The 15,955-nt window shown below is 48.4% G+C and overlaps 1 protein-coding gene across 2 annotated transcripts in view; it reads right to left on the reverse strand.

Moving 5' to 3' along the window:
• LOC117889351 (ectonucleoside triphosphate diphosphohydrolase 2-like) overlaps positions 1-15,955 on the reverse strand; it is a 37,983-nt gene that overhangs the window by 10,720 nt on the left and 11,308 nt on the right. For both annotated transcript variants that reach the window (XR_004648454.1, XM_034793359.1), the window contains exons 3-5: positions 11,579-11,696; positions 2,571-2,721; positions 924-1,083 (exon numbers count right to left, since the gene is read on the reverse strand). Coding sequence is in view for 1 of the 2 variants with exons in the window: in XM_034793359.1 (XP_034649250.1) it covers positions 924-1,083; positions 2,571-2,721; positions 11,579-11,696 (429 nt within the window). In the remaining variant the exon portion in view is untranslated. The remainder of the gene's footprint in view (positions 1-923; positions 1,084-2,570; positions 2,722-11,578; positions 11,697-15,955) is intronic.

Here is a 15,955-nt window from a genome sequence, read left to right on the forward strand (position 1 = left end):
TAGGACAATCTTAACTGCTTTGGAGTCAGTGTGACCAGACTCCCAGATGTGACTTTTCTAAAACGGCTTTCCACAAATAAAATAATGAAGGGTTTATGGACCGTAGCCAGCAAATGCATGGAATAATGAGCCCTTCCCTTGTACGGCACTGCCAGTGTGGGAATGCAGTGTTCTGTTTAATCCGTACATCCTTGGAACAGAACGAAGGAAACTAATGAATGGGCTAGAGCATGACATGCACAATGCTGCCCTCTACTAGCCAAAGTCAGAACTGCTCACAGCCCCAATACTAAAGGAGATTTTACCTGAGATGAAATGCTAGGGGCCTGTGATACTGGAGCAAAAGGACATGAATTCTGTTCGCTGTCTTTGGCAAGTCCTGAGAGGTAACTGAACAGAACCAAGTGACCCACCAATCTGGAACAACAGTGAAGAAAATTGGTGGTGGTTACCATCTGCAGTAGAGCTGCAGGACTGAGGGGTCATTTTGGTTTTTTGTTTTAAACAACCCCTAAGTCTGGGGCCAGGGTTACTAAGAAACAAACTTCGTTAAAACCTGGACAAATTTTTCTTTAAGCCTTGGGGAGCTTTGGTGCACATCTGTAGAACCCTATCCTAGGGCAGGGGTTCTATTAACCCAATAGTAACAGTTTGACCCCTTCCACACAGGCCAGCCAAACACTATTATCATATAGACTGCCATAACTGAGCGCATAAGAACGGTTTCAAAACTCTGTTGGAAGCCCCATGCAGGCAGAGCCCTAATGGTCCGGTCACTATCTCCACTTGGTTACTATATACTCCTCCAGCCCCGTTCTTCTCTCTGCTATGCTGCGGTGGCACCAGTGAAGTCAGTGGAATCACCCCGGTGTGATGGAGCAGAGAATCCTACTGGTGTCCTAAGCCAACCCAACAGCCTTTACCTTGATGAAGTTCTCCAGAAGATAGTTAACAGTGACCCAGCCAAACACCCCCTCGTTTTGACTGGACAGAATTTCTGCCCCCTGAAAGTCAAAGGGGTACGACTTCAGCGTGGCGGTGACAGCGGCAAGCAGAGCATCTGACACAGTGGGACTGGTGAGGCTGGGTGAAAAGGGAAGAAGCACATTAGTTGTTAAAGGGCCCCAAGCACAATCCTGAGCAACAACAGCCTCAATGCTTCCGGCACGTTGCTCGTTTTGGGGAAATAACACAGTGCAAGTTCTAATACGGCACCAATCAACTGCACTAATCACCAGCTTGGTCAGGTGGCTGGAGAGGAGCACACACAGGCTGTGCCCTTGGGAAGCAAAGCATAAGGTCGTAGAGAGGATGCAAGGTCCAGTGGTTAGGCCACGAGGCTGGAAATTGGGAGATCCAGACCCAATTCCCCACCCTACCCCAGACTGCCTGTGTGGGCATGAGCTAGTCAGTCCATGGGACTTAGACTCCTAAATACCTCTGAGGAGCTGTGCCTCCACTCCTCCTCTGTGAAATGGGGACAGCAGTGCTCCCCTCCCTCTCAGGGTCACTGGGAGGAGAAATAGGTTAGACTGTGATGCGCTTCGAGAACAGGGGCCACTTAAGTACCTCAGATGCAGGGCCGGCTCCAGGCACCAGCGGTGGAAGCACGTGCCTGGGGGCAGCTCATGCTAAGGGGTGGCATTCCGTCCAGTCTTGGGGCGGCACAGTCTGGGCGGCTTTTTTTTTTTATTGCTTGGGGCGGCAAAAATGGTAGAGCCGGCCCTGCTCAGATGGTTTAGCTGGCCACTGTAGTCAGGGATGAACAGAGATGGGGAGCATGGGCAGAGTATAACGGAGGCTAGGGGAGGCAAAACCTCCCCAAACCTCACACCCTCGGGGGGAGGGGCAGTGGTGGATTTGGGGCCCCTGGAAGAATCTCCCCTGCCACAGCCCCAGGGCTGGAGGAGCTCTCGCTTTTCCAGTCTCAGGACCACAAGGGGGGGGGGGGGAAAGGGGGGGCAGAGGGGGGGGGGGGCCGGGGGGGGAGGGGGGGCAGGGCCACAGGGGAAGGGGCAGAATGGGATGGGACCATGTGCAGGGCTGCAGGTGGAAGGGGCGGAACGGGGGAGGGGCTCCAGGCTTGGAGCTCCAGCCAGGGCCAGGAGCTCCAGCGCGGTCCCGGCTCAGGCTGAGAGTAGGGTGACCAGACAGCAAGTGTGAAAAATCGGGACGGGGGTGGGGGGTAATAGGAGCATATATAAGAAAAAGACCCAAAAATCGGGACTGTCCCTATAAAATCAGGACATTTGGTCACCCTAGCTGAGAGCTCGACCCTGGCTGGGGCTGAACTCTCAGGCCCCCCCACCCCACCCTCTCCCGTGGCTCCAACTGAGCTCTCAGCCCCCCTGTCCCAGCCAGGACCATGTGGGGGGAGGGGCCGAGCTCTCAGCCTCCCTCCCCCACTCCAGCCAGGGCCACAGGGGGGCTGAGAGCAGCAAGCGGGAGTGGGGCCTTGGCAGGAAGAGGCAGGGAAGGGAGCTAGCCTCCCCAAGGGGAAGCTAGTTTATAAAATGGTCGTTCACACCCAGTCTGCCATCGGCACATGGGTAGCTGAAACCTTGACTCACTTCAGCAGCCTCATGCCAGCAGTCGCTCCCAAATAGACAGGGGTTTGGTCGTGCTGTTCCTTAGGGATTTCCTTCATTGCCTGGCCGAGGCACAGCTTTAAACTGTTCCCAGCTTCCCCCGGGGATCTGGAGTAGCTGGAGATTCCAGGACCTAAGGACACAAAAGAAATATACGAAATATTACGACAGGGTGGGGGAGCCATTAGCCACAGCGATACATGCGCCTTTCGAGATATAGACAGTTCTGTGCCGAGTTTAGGATTTGCTACAGCAGATCTGCAAGGCGATGAGTCACCTGTGCGAGGCTCCAGCCAATCCACAAGCCAGGGACTGGTCTGGTGACACTCAGGGCTGGTATAAGCGCCTCACTGGTGGAACAGCAGCGGAGTCTGCTCAATATCATTTCAGGGCTTGGAACCCTCTTCTGCCTGCTAGTGGCAACCGACTCCAAGCCTTAGCCTGCCCCTGCCCTGTTCCTAGTCCTTCTCCATCCTTGCTCCAACCCTGCTCTGGACTCCTGATGCTGGCTCTGACCCTTAGCTCTGGTCTACACTACGAGTTTAGATCAAATTTAACAGCCTTAGATCGATTTAACCCTGCAGCCGTCCACACAACAAAGCCATTTTTGTCGACTTAAAGGGTGCTTAAAATTGATTTCTGTACTCCTCCCCAATGAGGGGATTAGCGCTGAAATCAACAACGCCGGGTCGAATTTGGGGTAGTGTGAACGCAATTCGACGGTATTGGCCTCCGGGAGCTATCCCGGAGTGCTCCATTGTGACCGCTCTGGACAACACCTTCAACTCAGATGCACTGGCCAGGTACACAGGAAAAGCCCCAGGAACTTTTGAATTTCATTTCCTGTTTGGTCAGCGTGGCGAGCTCAGCAGCACAGGTGACCATGCAGATCTCATCAGCAGAGGTGACCACGGAGTCCCAGAATCGCAAAAGAGCTCTGCATGGACCGAACGGGAGGTACTGGATCTGATCTCAGCATGGATTCATCTCCCCATACAATCTGAACTCCATTCCCAAAGACAAAATGCCAAAATATTTGCAAAAAAAAAAATCTCCAAGGGCATGAAGAACAGAGGCTATAACAGGGACCCACAGCAGTGCTGCGTGAAACTTAAGGAGCTGAGGCAAGCCTATCAAAAAACCAAAGAGGCAAACGGCCACTCCGGGTCAGACCCCCAGACATGCCACTTCTATGATGAGCTGCATGCAATTCTAGGGTGTGCCCCCACCACTACCCCACCCCTATTTGTGGACTCCTGCAAGGGGGTGTCTCATGCAACAGGGATGAGGATTTGGGGGAGGAGGAGGTTGAAGATAGTACACAGCAAGCAAGAGGAGAAACCATTCTCCCCGACAGCCAGGAACTGTTTATCACCCTGGAGCCAGTACCCTCCCAAGGCAGGCTCCCAGACCATGAAGCCGGAGAAGGCACCTCTGGTGAGTGTACCTTTGTAAATATAATACATGGTTTAAAAGCAAGCATGTTTAATGATTAATTTGCCCTGAAGACTTAAAGAAGCCAAAAGACTGTGGCTTACCATGGCTGCCTGCAAGCCGAATTCTGTTGCCCGGCCCTGCGTGTGTGTGATCTCTCACACCAAACTGGCAGGCCCTCAATATAAGAGGCAAAATGCAACCTTGTACTCTAAAATGTGTCTTTTTAAATACTACTCTCTCTTTTTTTCCCCCTGCCACATCTGCAAATGTTTCAACGCTCCCCCTATCATCTCCATCCCAGAGGCTAGCATAGATAAGGCAAAAAAAAAAACACCCGCACTCGCGATGACATGTTCTCTGAGCTCATGCAGTCCTCCCACACTGAAAGAGCTCAGCAGAATGTGTGGAGGCAAACAATGTCAGAGTCCAGGAAAGCAGAAAATGAATGCGAGGACAGGAGGGACAAGCAAGAAGAGAGGTGGCAGGAGCAAGACGAAAGATGGCGGCAGTGCGATGAGAGGAGGCAAATGCTGAGGCTACTGGGGGATCAAACTGATATGCCCTGGCATCTGGTGGAGCTGCAGGAAAGGCAGCAGGAGCACAGACCGCCACTGCAGCCCCTGTGTAACTGCCCGCCCTCTTCCCCAACAAGTTCCATAGCCTCCTCACCCAGACACCTAAGGACGGGGAGCTCTGGGCACCCAACCACTCCACCCCAGAGGACCGCCCAAGCGATGGAAGGCTGGCATTCAATAAGTTTTGAAGTGCAGTGTGGCCTTGTCCTTCCCTCCTCCCCCACCCCTCCCGGGCAGAGTCACTACCCTAGATAGCAGCTCAGTGATTGCATTGGCTACTTGGATCACAGCAGCCCCCACAGTAGATTTACCCACTCCAAATTGATTCCCGACTGATCGGTAGCTGTCTGGCGTTGCAAGCTTCCATCTTGGTATTCTTGCACTTCAGGGCAGGGGAAAGCAAGTCACCAAGTTCCATGAAAGTGCCCTTATGCATGTGAAAGTTTCGCAGCCACTGGAATTCATCCCAGACCTGCAACACTATGCAATCCCACCAGTCTGTGGGTGTTTCCCAGGCCCAGAATCGGCGTTCCATGGCATGAACTTGTCCCATTACCACCAGGATGTCCACATTGCCAGGGCCTGTGATTTGAGAGAAGTCTGTGTCCATGTCCTCATCGCTCTCGTCACCGCGCTGCCATCGCCTCCTCGCCTGCTTTTGCAGGTTCTGGTTCTGCATATACTGCAGGATAATGCACGAGGTGTTTACAAGGGTGATAACTGCCACGGTGATCTGAGCATCTGCAGGAGATGGTATGTAGTATGGCGTTTGCAGGACAGCAGAGTTGCAGCGGAAGCGGTGGATGATGGAATAGATATTTATAGAGAGATGCCACGAGAACAGATATTTATAGAGAATGACGAGAGGACCTGGGAAGTGGATTCATGAGAGCAGAGTTGCAGCGGAAGCAATGGTTGGAATGCCAGTTTTTCCAACCTATTGCTCCGTCTGCGGCCAGGGCAGGAGAACAGAGTGGCAGTGGAAGCGGTTGTTCGATGATGACAGTTAGCAGTCCTACTGCACTGTCTGCTGAAAGCAATATGGTGCCCACATGGAAAAAAAGGCACAAAACGATTGACTGCCGTTGTTTTCATGGAGGGAGGGGCAACTGACAACATGTACCCAAAACCACCCGCGACAATGTTTTTGCCCCATCAGGCATTGCAAGCTCAACCCAGAATTCCAATGGGCAGTGGAGACTGCAGGAACTGTGGGATAGCTACCCACAGTGCAACGCTCTGGAAGTTGACGCTAGCCACGGTACTGTGGACACACTCCACTGACTTAATGCGCTTAGTGGGGACACACACACACACACGTATAAAATCACTTCCAAAAAAAAAAAAAAAAAAAAAATCAATTTCTATAAATTTGACCTAATTTTGTAGTGTAGACATACTAGGGTTACCATATTTAACAAACAAAAGAGGACCCTCCACGGGCCCTGGCCCTGCCCATTTCCCACCCCCAGCCCCGCCCTAACTCCACCCCCTCCTCCCTCCCACTCCCAGCCACGCAAAAAGGGCTGCCCGAGCGCTACCGGCTTCACGGTTTGCTGGGCAGCCCCCAGACCCTGCGCCCCTGGCCGGCGCTTCCCCAGCGCAGCTGGAGACCGGGAGGGGAAGCGCCCAGCCGAGGGCGCAGGGTCTGGAGGCTGCCCGGCAAACCGTGAAGCCAGTAGCGCTTGGGCTTCGGGCAGCCCCTATGCCTCCGGACCCTGCGCCCCAGGCCGGGCACTTCCCCTCCCAGGCTCCGGCCACGCAAGGTCCGGAGGCATGGGGACTGCCCAAAGCCCGTAGCGCTCAGCTCTTAAATAGAGCCGAAGAGTCAGGGGAGGAGCAGAGCAGCTACGGGAGGGGGAAGTGCCCGGCCGGCATTTTCCCGGACATGTTCGGCTTTTTGGCAATTCCCCCTGGGCGGGGGTTTGATTGCCGAAAAGCCGGACATGTCCGGGAAAAAACGGACGTATGGTAACCCTAAGACATACCCCTAGGCCCAACTGCCATGACTCTCACCACTAGGCCTGACCATCCCCCCTCATGGTTTCTGATAAGATCAGACCAGAATCCTGACTCTAATAATGGCCAATACATGATGCTTTAGTGGAGAGAGATAAAAAGTGAGTAACACGATGCACCTAATTAAACCAACAGATGCAAGTTTAAGGTATCTACCAAACTACATACATCAACATAAGAGACCCACATGAGAGATCTGAGAGTGATAAGTGGGAAAGGATGCAGGAAACTGAGCTGAGGCTGTCAGCTTCCTTCTTAAGTCATTTTCTCATGTTCACAGGGAGGTTTCTACACCATCATTGTGGCTGCTATCAGCCACAGCACAGGAAGCCTCTGTCTAGGAGACCGAGGAAGTTGTCAGTGCAAAGTGTCCTGTGCATGCAAAAGGACACTGCTAAAGCAAGATTCATGGGGGTCTGAAACTGGATTTTTTTTTTTTTTTTTTTTCCCCCAGAATAGCCAAACTATGTGGTCACTTGCACTAAACACTCAGGATGTTTTTTCTGTTTTAAGACCTCATGAGGAAAATGTATCTTCTCCTGCTGAGCTCAATTTATTGTTCAAAACTCAACTCCCGTTCACATATAATTGCAGTTTGTAAAGCACCATTAGCATGCACAGCATTTTATGCAACAGCTAGAAGACAAGCTCCTTGCCCAGTGCTTCTTCCTCTTAAGCCCTGTCAATGCTACAAACAGTGTTGCCAACTCTCATGATTTTATCACAAATCCCCAGCTCCCAGAGGCTTGTGATTATGTGATAGAGAGCTGAGATTTTTTTTTTTTTTAAATAAACAAAGTTTTGGCCCACATGGTTGTGGAGAAAAGCTTGAAAATATGACCCTGAAAGGTTATAACAGCAGAAGACAAAAAGAATTCAGAAGTTATTTTTAAAAATTGCATGATTTTTTGGGCCTGACCCATGATTTTTGAATGTGTGGGGTCGGCAAAGCTGAAATCACCAGAATTAGTCATGGTTTCTGCCAAACTTTTTATTTCATAGCCTTATTAAAATATTTTTAAACAAGATACCTTAGAATTAAACAGACAGCTACAAATATCCCACTCAATTTAACATGACTATCCAATGCCACACAGGCCTAAACAGAGGAACAACTAATATATTGTTCAGGATAATATGGTGTACATTGTTTAGAGTTCTACAGTACTAGCTAGAACAATGGATTGTCATATTGGGACCTGACATATGCCCCCTGAAGTCAGTCTAAGCATGGCCCCAATTCAGGCCAGGATGTGCTTGAAGTTAAGCTGTTCAGTTTTGCCCAGGCCGCACGGATATCAACACGATTCAGCAGCAAAGCAGATGCCAAAGCTCAAGCTCAGTGACAGCACATGGCTGTGTGGTGGAAAAGAGAAAGTTGTATGGACACAATTCAACTGCGGTGGTTGTAACTGGGTCACAGCGAGTCAGCGGCAGGGCCAGGGACTCTCAGTCTCCAGCCTGATGCATTTTCCATTAGCGCATTTTGACAATAGCCAAGACAAGACTAACTATTGTGGGACTTAGACCTACTGAACGTCATTAGTTCTTGTGTATATAAAAAAAGGGGGAGTCCTTTTGGCACCTTAGAAACTAACCAATTTCTTTGGGCATAAGCTTTCGTGGGCTAGAGCGCACTTCAGATGTATGAAGTAAAAAATACAGGAGCAGGTATAAATACAGGAAAGGATGGGGGCTGCTTTACCAAGTGTGAGGTCAGTCTAATGAGATAAATCAATTAACTGCAAGATACCAAGGGAGGAAAAATAACTTTTGAAGTGGTAAGAGAGTGGCCCATTACAGACAGTTTTGACAAGAAGGTGTGAGTAACAGTAGGGGGAAATTAGTATTGGGGAAATTAAGTTTAGGTTTTGTAATGACCCAACCACTCCCAGGCTTTATTCAGGCCTAATCTGATGGTATCTAGTTTGCAAATTAATTCCTCTTCTTAATAATTAATTCGTTCTAGTTCTTGTGTGTCTGAGTTTAAGTGCTTTCCTGAATTGGGGTCTATACCAGTTCCAGTCTCTTAGCTGATTAGTAGCTTCCTCAGTGTATTCATCAGGCTTAGAGGTTTAAGGTAGTTAATAAATTCTTTCTAGCAGGTTTCAACGGATGGGTGTGTCCCAGAACGCAGGTCCCTCACAAATCCAGCATTGTCATTGATAATTCCAAGCAGTCACAGCTCTGTCATGAAGTGCCGTGTAGTTCCCATCATCTCATAAGAGACTTGTTGAATTTGGGACCAGAAAAAAAGAACTTAGGTGAAAGCTACTGGTAACAGCATAAAGCAATCCTAGGCAGACCATAGTTAAAATTTAATCAACTAATCTTTAGTTCTATACATTAGATAGTGAGGAGATGAATGCAGTAAACTATATGCTCCTTTCCAATTTTTCTTTTCAACAAAGTGTCATGAAAATGCTAGATTTTCTGGACACTTAAATATTTCCATTGCTAAGATATTATAATTCAGGTACTCCTTGCTCAATTAACTTCAAATTTGATAGAAATGATTTATCTAGTCCTAAAGCCTAATCCACATCTTTAATCCAATAAACTGTTGCTTATGGATTTTATAGGGGGACCAAAAATCAGGTTTATAATGGAAATTCACTGCAAATACGGAGTGGCAACTGCTGCTCCATATAATAATGTGACTTTGTTTGTCTAGGAGTAAAGCAAGCAGATTTGATCATAAGTTTTCAGTCCTACTGTTAGCCCTAGAACCAATGCAGCTATGCGAGAGTGAGGTGGATTCTAGTGCACCCTGTACATCACCAATAAAATTGCCAGCTAAATACTGTTTGGATCATAGAATTTTTTCCACAGATGACGGTGTAAGAAGCAGAAGAATCTTAGCTGGATTTTTAAATCCCAGGAGGAGCAGTTAGAAAAAGTGTCTTCATTTGATATGAAAAGTCATCCACAGAGGGGTCAGTTTTAGGTCTGTCTACATTACAATTTTGACCCATTTTGTAAGCAATTAGTGGCACAGATGGATCTGAACACAAACTATCTACCTTAGGTACTTACCCTACTGCCACAGTATCTGAGCAGCACCCCACAGCCTTTAACATTTATCTTTACAACAGCCCGTAAGGCAGGCCAGGGCTATTATCTCCATTGTATGGGGGGGGGGGGAAACTAAGGCACAGATAGGCTAAGTGACTTGCCCAAGGTCACTGTCTTGTGGCAGAGCAGAGATTTCAATCCCAGGCCCCCAGGCCCTGGGCTACTGCCCTAACACTAGCCCTATCCTTCATACTCACAGGTTATGCCCACTCTAGGAGTGCTTTACTGGTATAGGAATACCTGTATATGGCAAAGCACACCTCGTATGGATGCAGCTAGCCCAGTAAAACTGTTTTGTGCCAGTAGAGTAAAACCTCAGACATACCCGGAGCAAAACGAGCTCTACTGGTAAATGCAATTTTTCCTGGCATAACGGCATCTACATTAGGGGCTTCTGTCAGCACAGCACATCTCTGACTGGCCTAGCAATGCCAGCCGAAGTCTGTAGAGTAGATCTGCCATCCATAACCAGAGAACCATGTTTCTCCCCCTGCCGATGGCCTATGCTGGCACACAGCTATTTGCTTGTAATTTGTACGTGTCTCTCTACAGCTGGTTTGGCCAGTCTTCCTCCTTCCCAGCTGCCTCATGCAGTAAGGTATCCCAGAGTGCATTGCTCCACATGCTGCTGCTTCAGGGCGTCTGCCCAGCACTCCTGCCTCTGCTGGGGCACTATGGGATAGCTGTTCAGATTTTCCCAGTATGCACGGAGATAAACATGGCTCAGCAGCAAAAAGCAGATGCAAAAGCTTAAGCTCAGTGACTGCACACGGCTGTGTGGTGAAAAAAAATTGCTGCATGTGCACAATTCAGTGGCGTCCATTATAAGTGGGTCAGATGACAAGACCATCCACGTACTTGTGATCGAGACAAATTTCACACCTTGAGAGCGAGAGAGATGGGGTGAGAACAAAGCTCACATGTTTGCCAAATCAGCTGGGAGGGAGGTGGAATTTCACACTTTGGGTGCGTCTGTGGTCTAGCTGGAGGCAGTTTTCTGCATGGCTCAGTTAAGACGATGCCTAGAAGCCTTCTTTGCAGGGAAACGGGCTAGAAACCAGATTTTGCTGTACATGAAAGATAATGCTCTTGCCAGAAGCGGCTTTACGAACGAATAGCTTTCGGTAGGTGCTAACGGAAAATGCATCAGGCTGGAGATTTAGTATTCCTGGCTCTGCTGCTGACTCACTGTGACACTTTCACCAGGTCCCTTCCTCGCTGTGTGCCTCAGTTTCCCCATCTGTAACGTAGGGGCAAAAAAAATGTTGACCTGTCTTTGCAAAGAGTTTTGAGATCTTTGGCTGACAAGTGATCTATCTATCTACGAGGCCACCCAGTAAGGTCGGGCCGCCTGGTTTTCGGTATCTAAAGATCAGGATGCTAATGATATCTAGTACTTTACCTGAGGAGCTTGCAAAAATCAGGTGCTGCTCCTGCAAGCTGATTCCCACGGATACAGAGCCCCTTGGAGGGGTTGCAGCACAGCGAGAGCTATTGAATTGTATTCAAACCCAATATCAATTGTCCCTATAACAGTTGATGCACACCACTGACTAGTGCCACTGACACCAGATGCTGGTCCCAGTGAAGAGACAATGCCATAAACAGTCAATACCACTCCTCCCAAGACATACGGGCCTCTCAAATGCTTCAGCTAGTGCCATCTAATGGAATAGGCAGTTCTGCTTAATTTCCCACCAGATGCTTCAGTCACGAGGCAGAGTAGAAACAGTTGCCTGCGTCTTTAGTTTGTAGGGGGATTTATTTGCACCTCATAATTCTTTTGTGCAGAGTTAGCAAGAGACTTTGTGGTGGACATTGACTATGCAATGAAACGTCATCCAGCGCAAGTGTCCGTACATTAGCAGCAGAACACCACCTTACCTTGCACAGCACAGGAGCTATGTTCACTGATCACCCCCGTATTGTTCTCTTTGCTGGCTGACCACTGGTATATGAACAGGGTAGTGCGGGATGGGCCAGCATCCAGCACGATGCCGTACTGAAAAACAACACATAGGTCATAAATAGATACACTCCCAAAGACACGCATTTGTGCACTGGTTTGTTATTATGAGGTTGCTCGGCTGCACACATACTCAGCATTGTGAACTCCAAGTGTAACCTAAGAGCATCCCAGTGCTTACCGGTGTCAGGAAACGAGTTTCAGATGCCCTGACCAGTTCAATGTACCTCTACTCATAATCTGTATCTAATATGTGGGATGTAATAAATCCTTGGAAAAATAATAACTTACTGATCATGAATATTCTTGTATGGTTAAAAAAAAACCCACGAGGAGTCCTTGGTTTTTTGCTGATACAGACTAACACGGCTACCATGGACTCTTGTGTGGTGTATATACGGCAGTGGTCACCAGCCAGTAGATTGCGATCGGCTGGTTGATCATTGAGCCTCTGACAGTCAATCTCAGTCTGAGTCTAGGGTTGCCAACCCTCCCGGTTTCACTGGGGGTCTCCCAGAATTGGACTTGGTCTCCCAGAGGCTCCTGCAATCAAACCGGGAGATCAGCCACTAACAGTCTGGCAGCACAGTGGGGCTAAGGCAGTCTCCCTCCCTGCCCTGGCCCCACACTGCTCCCAAAAGTGGCTGGCTGGGGGAGGGCAGGGGGTCTCCGCACGTTGTCCTCACCTGCATGCACCGCCCCTGCAGCTCCCATTGGCCAGGAACAGGGAACACTGTCTACATGGGTGCTTTACAGTGATGAAACTTGTTGCACTCGGGAAGGGGGTGGGGGTGTTTTTTCACCTCCCTCCTTTCACTCTGAGCGAGAAAGTTGCAGTGCTGTAAATTGCCAGTGTAGACAAGCCCAGAGACAGGACTTTTAGCTCAGACAAGAAGCATTAAGATCTAGAAGTCCCAGTCCGAATCCCTGCTGCCAACAAGCCACCCAGAGGTGTTGGTGCTATACGACCATTTCAGAATCAGGACTCCAACTGCAAAGAAATCCAGGAGATTGGCTTAAATCACGAGATAAAAGACCCCCCCCCTTTTTTTATCTTTTCGTTCTGGTTTCAGGGCCTTTCAGTTTCACTCACATCATGTTTTCTAGCTTCTCTACAACACCGAAGGCTAGAAACTTAGCTTTATTTTTAATGTTCATGTGATTCCAGGAGTTGGGGCTTGAAGAAAAATGCCAAATAGCAGAGAGTTGTGGTAAAAAAAATCACAAGAGCCGGCAGCAAGGGGACGAACTCTACGTGTGAAGAAATACATGTCTTAGGAGCACAATGAGGGAATGTCTATTAGATGCGGTTTGCCTAATGCACCAACTGGCCTTGCAAATGTCACTATCATAGTTGTTTTCAGGCCCTTCCCCACCCCTGTTCCTCTCAGAAGTTTGCAATGATCCCCTGGAAGCAAAAAAAAAAAAAAAAAAAAAATCAGATCTGCCTCCACCTTCCTTACCGGGAATGTTTTATCTCTAGCAAACCCGCACTTTGGTTTGTTACTGTAGGGTTACTCAGTAAGGAGGGCTGAGTTGTGCACAGTGCTTTATGATTCTAATTAAAACTTGGCAAGTACTGCAAGAAAATTCCTGGCCAGTTGAAATTTCACACAAGCTCATGTGAGCAGTTTTTGATCCTTGTGCATGCTTCAGGGTAACTGCAAAAAGCAAACAAATTCACTGGGAAGGATGTTCCTGAACCATGTTTTAGGGCAAGCAAATGCCACCAAATAATAATCCCAGAAAGTTTCAAATTTGTAACAGTGAGCATTTGCACTAGCAGTCCTGATTCTCATCTAATCAGGGAGCAACATAACATGATCAACATGCCCAGTCAGAAATGCTCAGGTTGGCATTTTTAGAATCCTATAGGATTCGGTCACCCAGCTCCTGTTGAAAGTTGATATAAATTGGGTGCCTAAATCCTGTCAGCCCTTTGAAATCCCAACTTCCAAGTCCAAAATGTGAATTTGGAATGTTCAAAGCAGGGGTTCTCAAACTGGGGTCAGGACCCCTCGGGGGGGGGGGGTCACAGGGTTATTACAGGGGTGGAGGCTGACAAGCTTGCAATCCCACCCCCACCCCCCAAAACCTACTTTGCCTCCAGCATTTATAATAGTGTTATAAATAAATAATATATGGAGATATACCTAACTCATAGAACTGGAAGGGACCTCGAAAGGTCATCGAGTCCAACCCCCTGCCTTCACTAGCAGGACCAAGTACTGATTTTTGCCCCAGATCCCTAAGTAGCCCTCTCAAGGATTGAACTTACAACCCTGGGTTTAGCAGGCCAATGCTCAAATCCACTGAGCTATTCCTCCCCCATGTTAAATATATTAAAAAGTGGTTTTAATTTATAAGGGGTGGGGTCAGACTCGGAGGCTTGCTATGTGAAAGGGGTCACCAGTACAAGAGTTTGAGACCCACTGGCTCAAAGTAATCGCCACTAAACCGTTTGCCAGCAAGCCACAGGCTTAATTCTGTTTGCATATAAAGCTCACTCATGTACATAAAGGTCACTCTCCACTGCTTAAGTCATTAAAGTGAGAGATTCACAAGTACTTTAAAGGTCTCCATTTACACTGTGAATTGGCCTTGCTGTAAATCAGAATTGGGTCCTGGATAATTTTTAAACGCCATTTCCATGAATCTGTTCAATCTACTCGCAGACAAGCCACAAATAGAGAAGGGCTAAATGTGACTCAAAATCTGCTGTGAGCAGTTCCCCCAGCCCTAGTTAGAAAGCTGTTAGTGAGCATTTGTGAGAGGCTTAGGATGACAGACACTGTGGAAGTGCTAAGTATTATTCCAGTCGCTGCTCTCCCCGCTATAATAGCAAACGCTTGCCGGTAAAAGTCACACAAGACTGTTTCATTATGCCCCCTACTCAAGGGGGATGAGGACTGCTGAACTATGAATCGATCTGTGCAGGAAATCGCTTTCAGAAGTTTCCTATGCCGCACTGGGATGAAACCAAGACTTTTCAAGATGGTCATGAAAAACCAACAAGCGACACCGACCCCAGACTAGCCAATAGCTTGGTGGGGGGCACTTCCTGTGATGTGGAGGACTCCAGGGTCACCCACATCGCTGATGAGTGCCCTTCCCACCAGGTTATTGGCTGTGATGGGAGGATCCTCCCTCCCATCCTGGACCTGAGAAACTTCCCCATGAAAGTTTCATCAGATCTGGCCATTTCCCCTGACAAGTTTCAGTTTTCACAGATCGAAGGTCCCCCCCCCCCCCCCAAATCAGCTCTAGCCAGAAGCCCTGTGCCGCTAACGGTTCATTGTCAACAGGCAGGGCTCTGTCCTTGATGTTCTGAGGCCACACTAAGTAGCAAGGTGACAGCACAAGGTTGTTACAGCATGTATATCCCACTTTTACATGATCATAATTGCCCAGAGCAGCAGCTACTAGCCAGCTCCCCAGCCATATAAAGGCTTGCTTTGACTAAACTGCTAATAGCAGAGCACATGCTCTCACCAGTCCACACATCCAGCCCTCCACATCCATCCTTCATCCCCATTCATTCACACTTACCAGACATCTAGAAGTCAGAGAACTAAACCCACTAGCTAAAGGCCATGACAAGAGATACCGTCCCAAGGCAAAGCCCAGGGGTGAAGCCAACTCTCTCCTTCCCCAGCTGCTGGAAAAGGGGATTGTGCTGAAAATCCTGTCAGGTGCTGACCCTGCTTTGGGCTCTCTCATCTCTGGCAAACAAATACCTGATCGCTATTAAGCCATCCCCATCTCTATCACCTCTGCTGCTAGAGTTTTGTCTGTGTTTCCTAATTGCGGTGTGTTGAATGCTATGAGGGTGTGTGTGCGGGTGTAGTATCACTATTAATCTAACCCTCCCTTTGCTTTTCAGCTGGTGCAAAGAGGTAAAGTCTGAGGGTGGAAAAGAGATTATTTTTGACTCAACCTCCATCCTGTGAATAGTTTCAGCCTCACTACTGCTGGCCAGAGCTATCCCAAGCATGGGCAGAATGAAATTGACCTGATTCTGATCAGTTTCGCAGCTACCTGCAGGGTTCTAAATAGCAAAGTGAAAAGGGACAAAAGTGGTCAGTTTTCATTCATTTAACCTTGGGAAAACTCTGAGCAGCACCAGACACACTGGCGCCGTCATTCTTCAGACTCAGGCAGGCATTGCTTCCTCAATTACACTCTGTTCACATTTATAAGCTCATCTTTACAAACATTACAGCTAGAAACTTTTTTCTAAAATGAGAACATTGATTCTCCAAAAGTTGATAGTGCTTGTCTGTAGAAAGCTTCCT

The sequence above is a fragment of the Trachemys scripta genome, chromosome 17 (genome assembly GCF_013100865.1).
Source record: "Trachemys scripta elegans isolate TJP31775 chromosome 17, CAS_Tse_1.0, whole genome shotgun sequence".
NCBI lineage: Eukaryota > Metazoa > Chordata > Testudines > Emydidae > Trachemys > Trachemys scripta.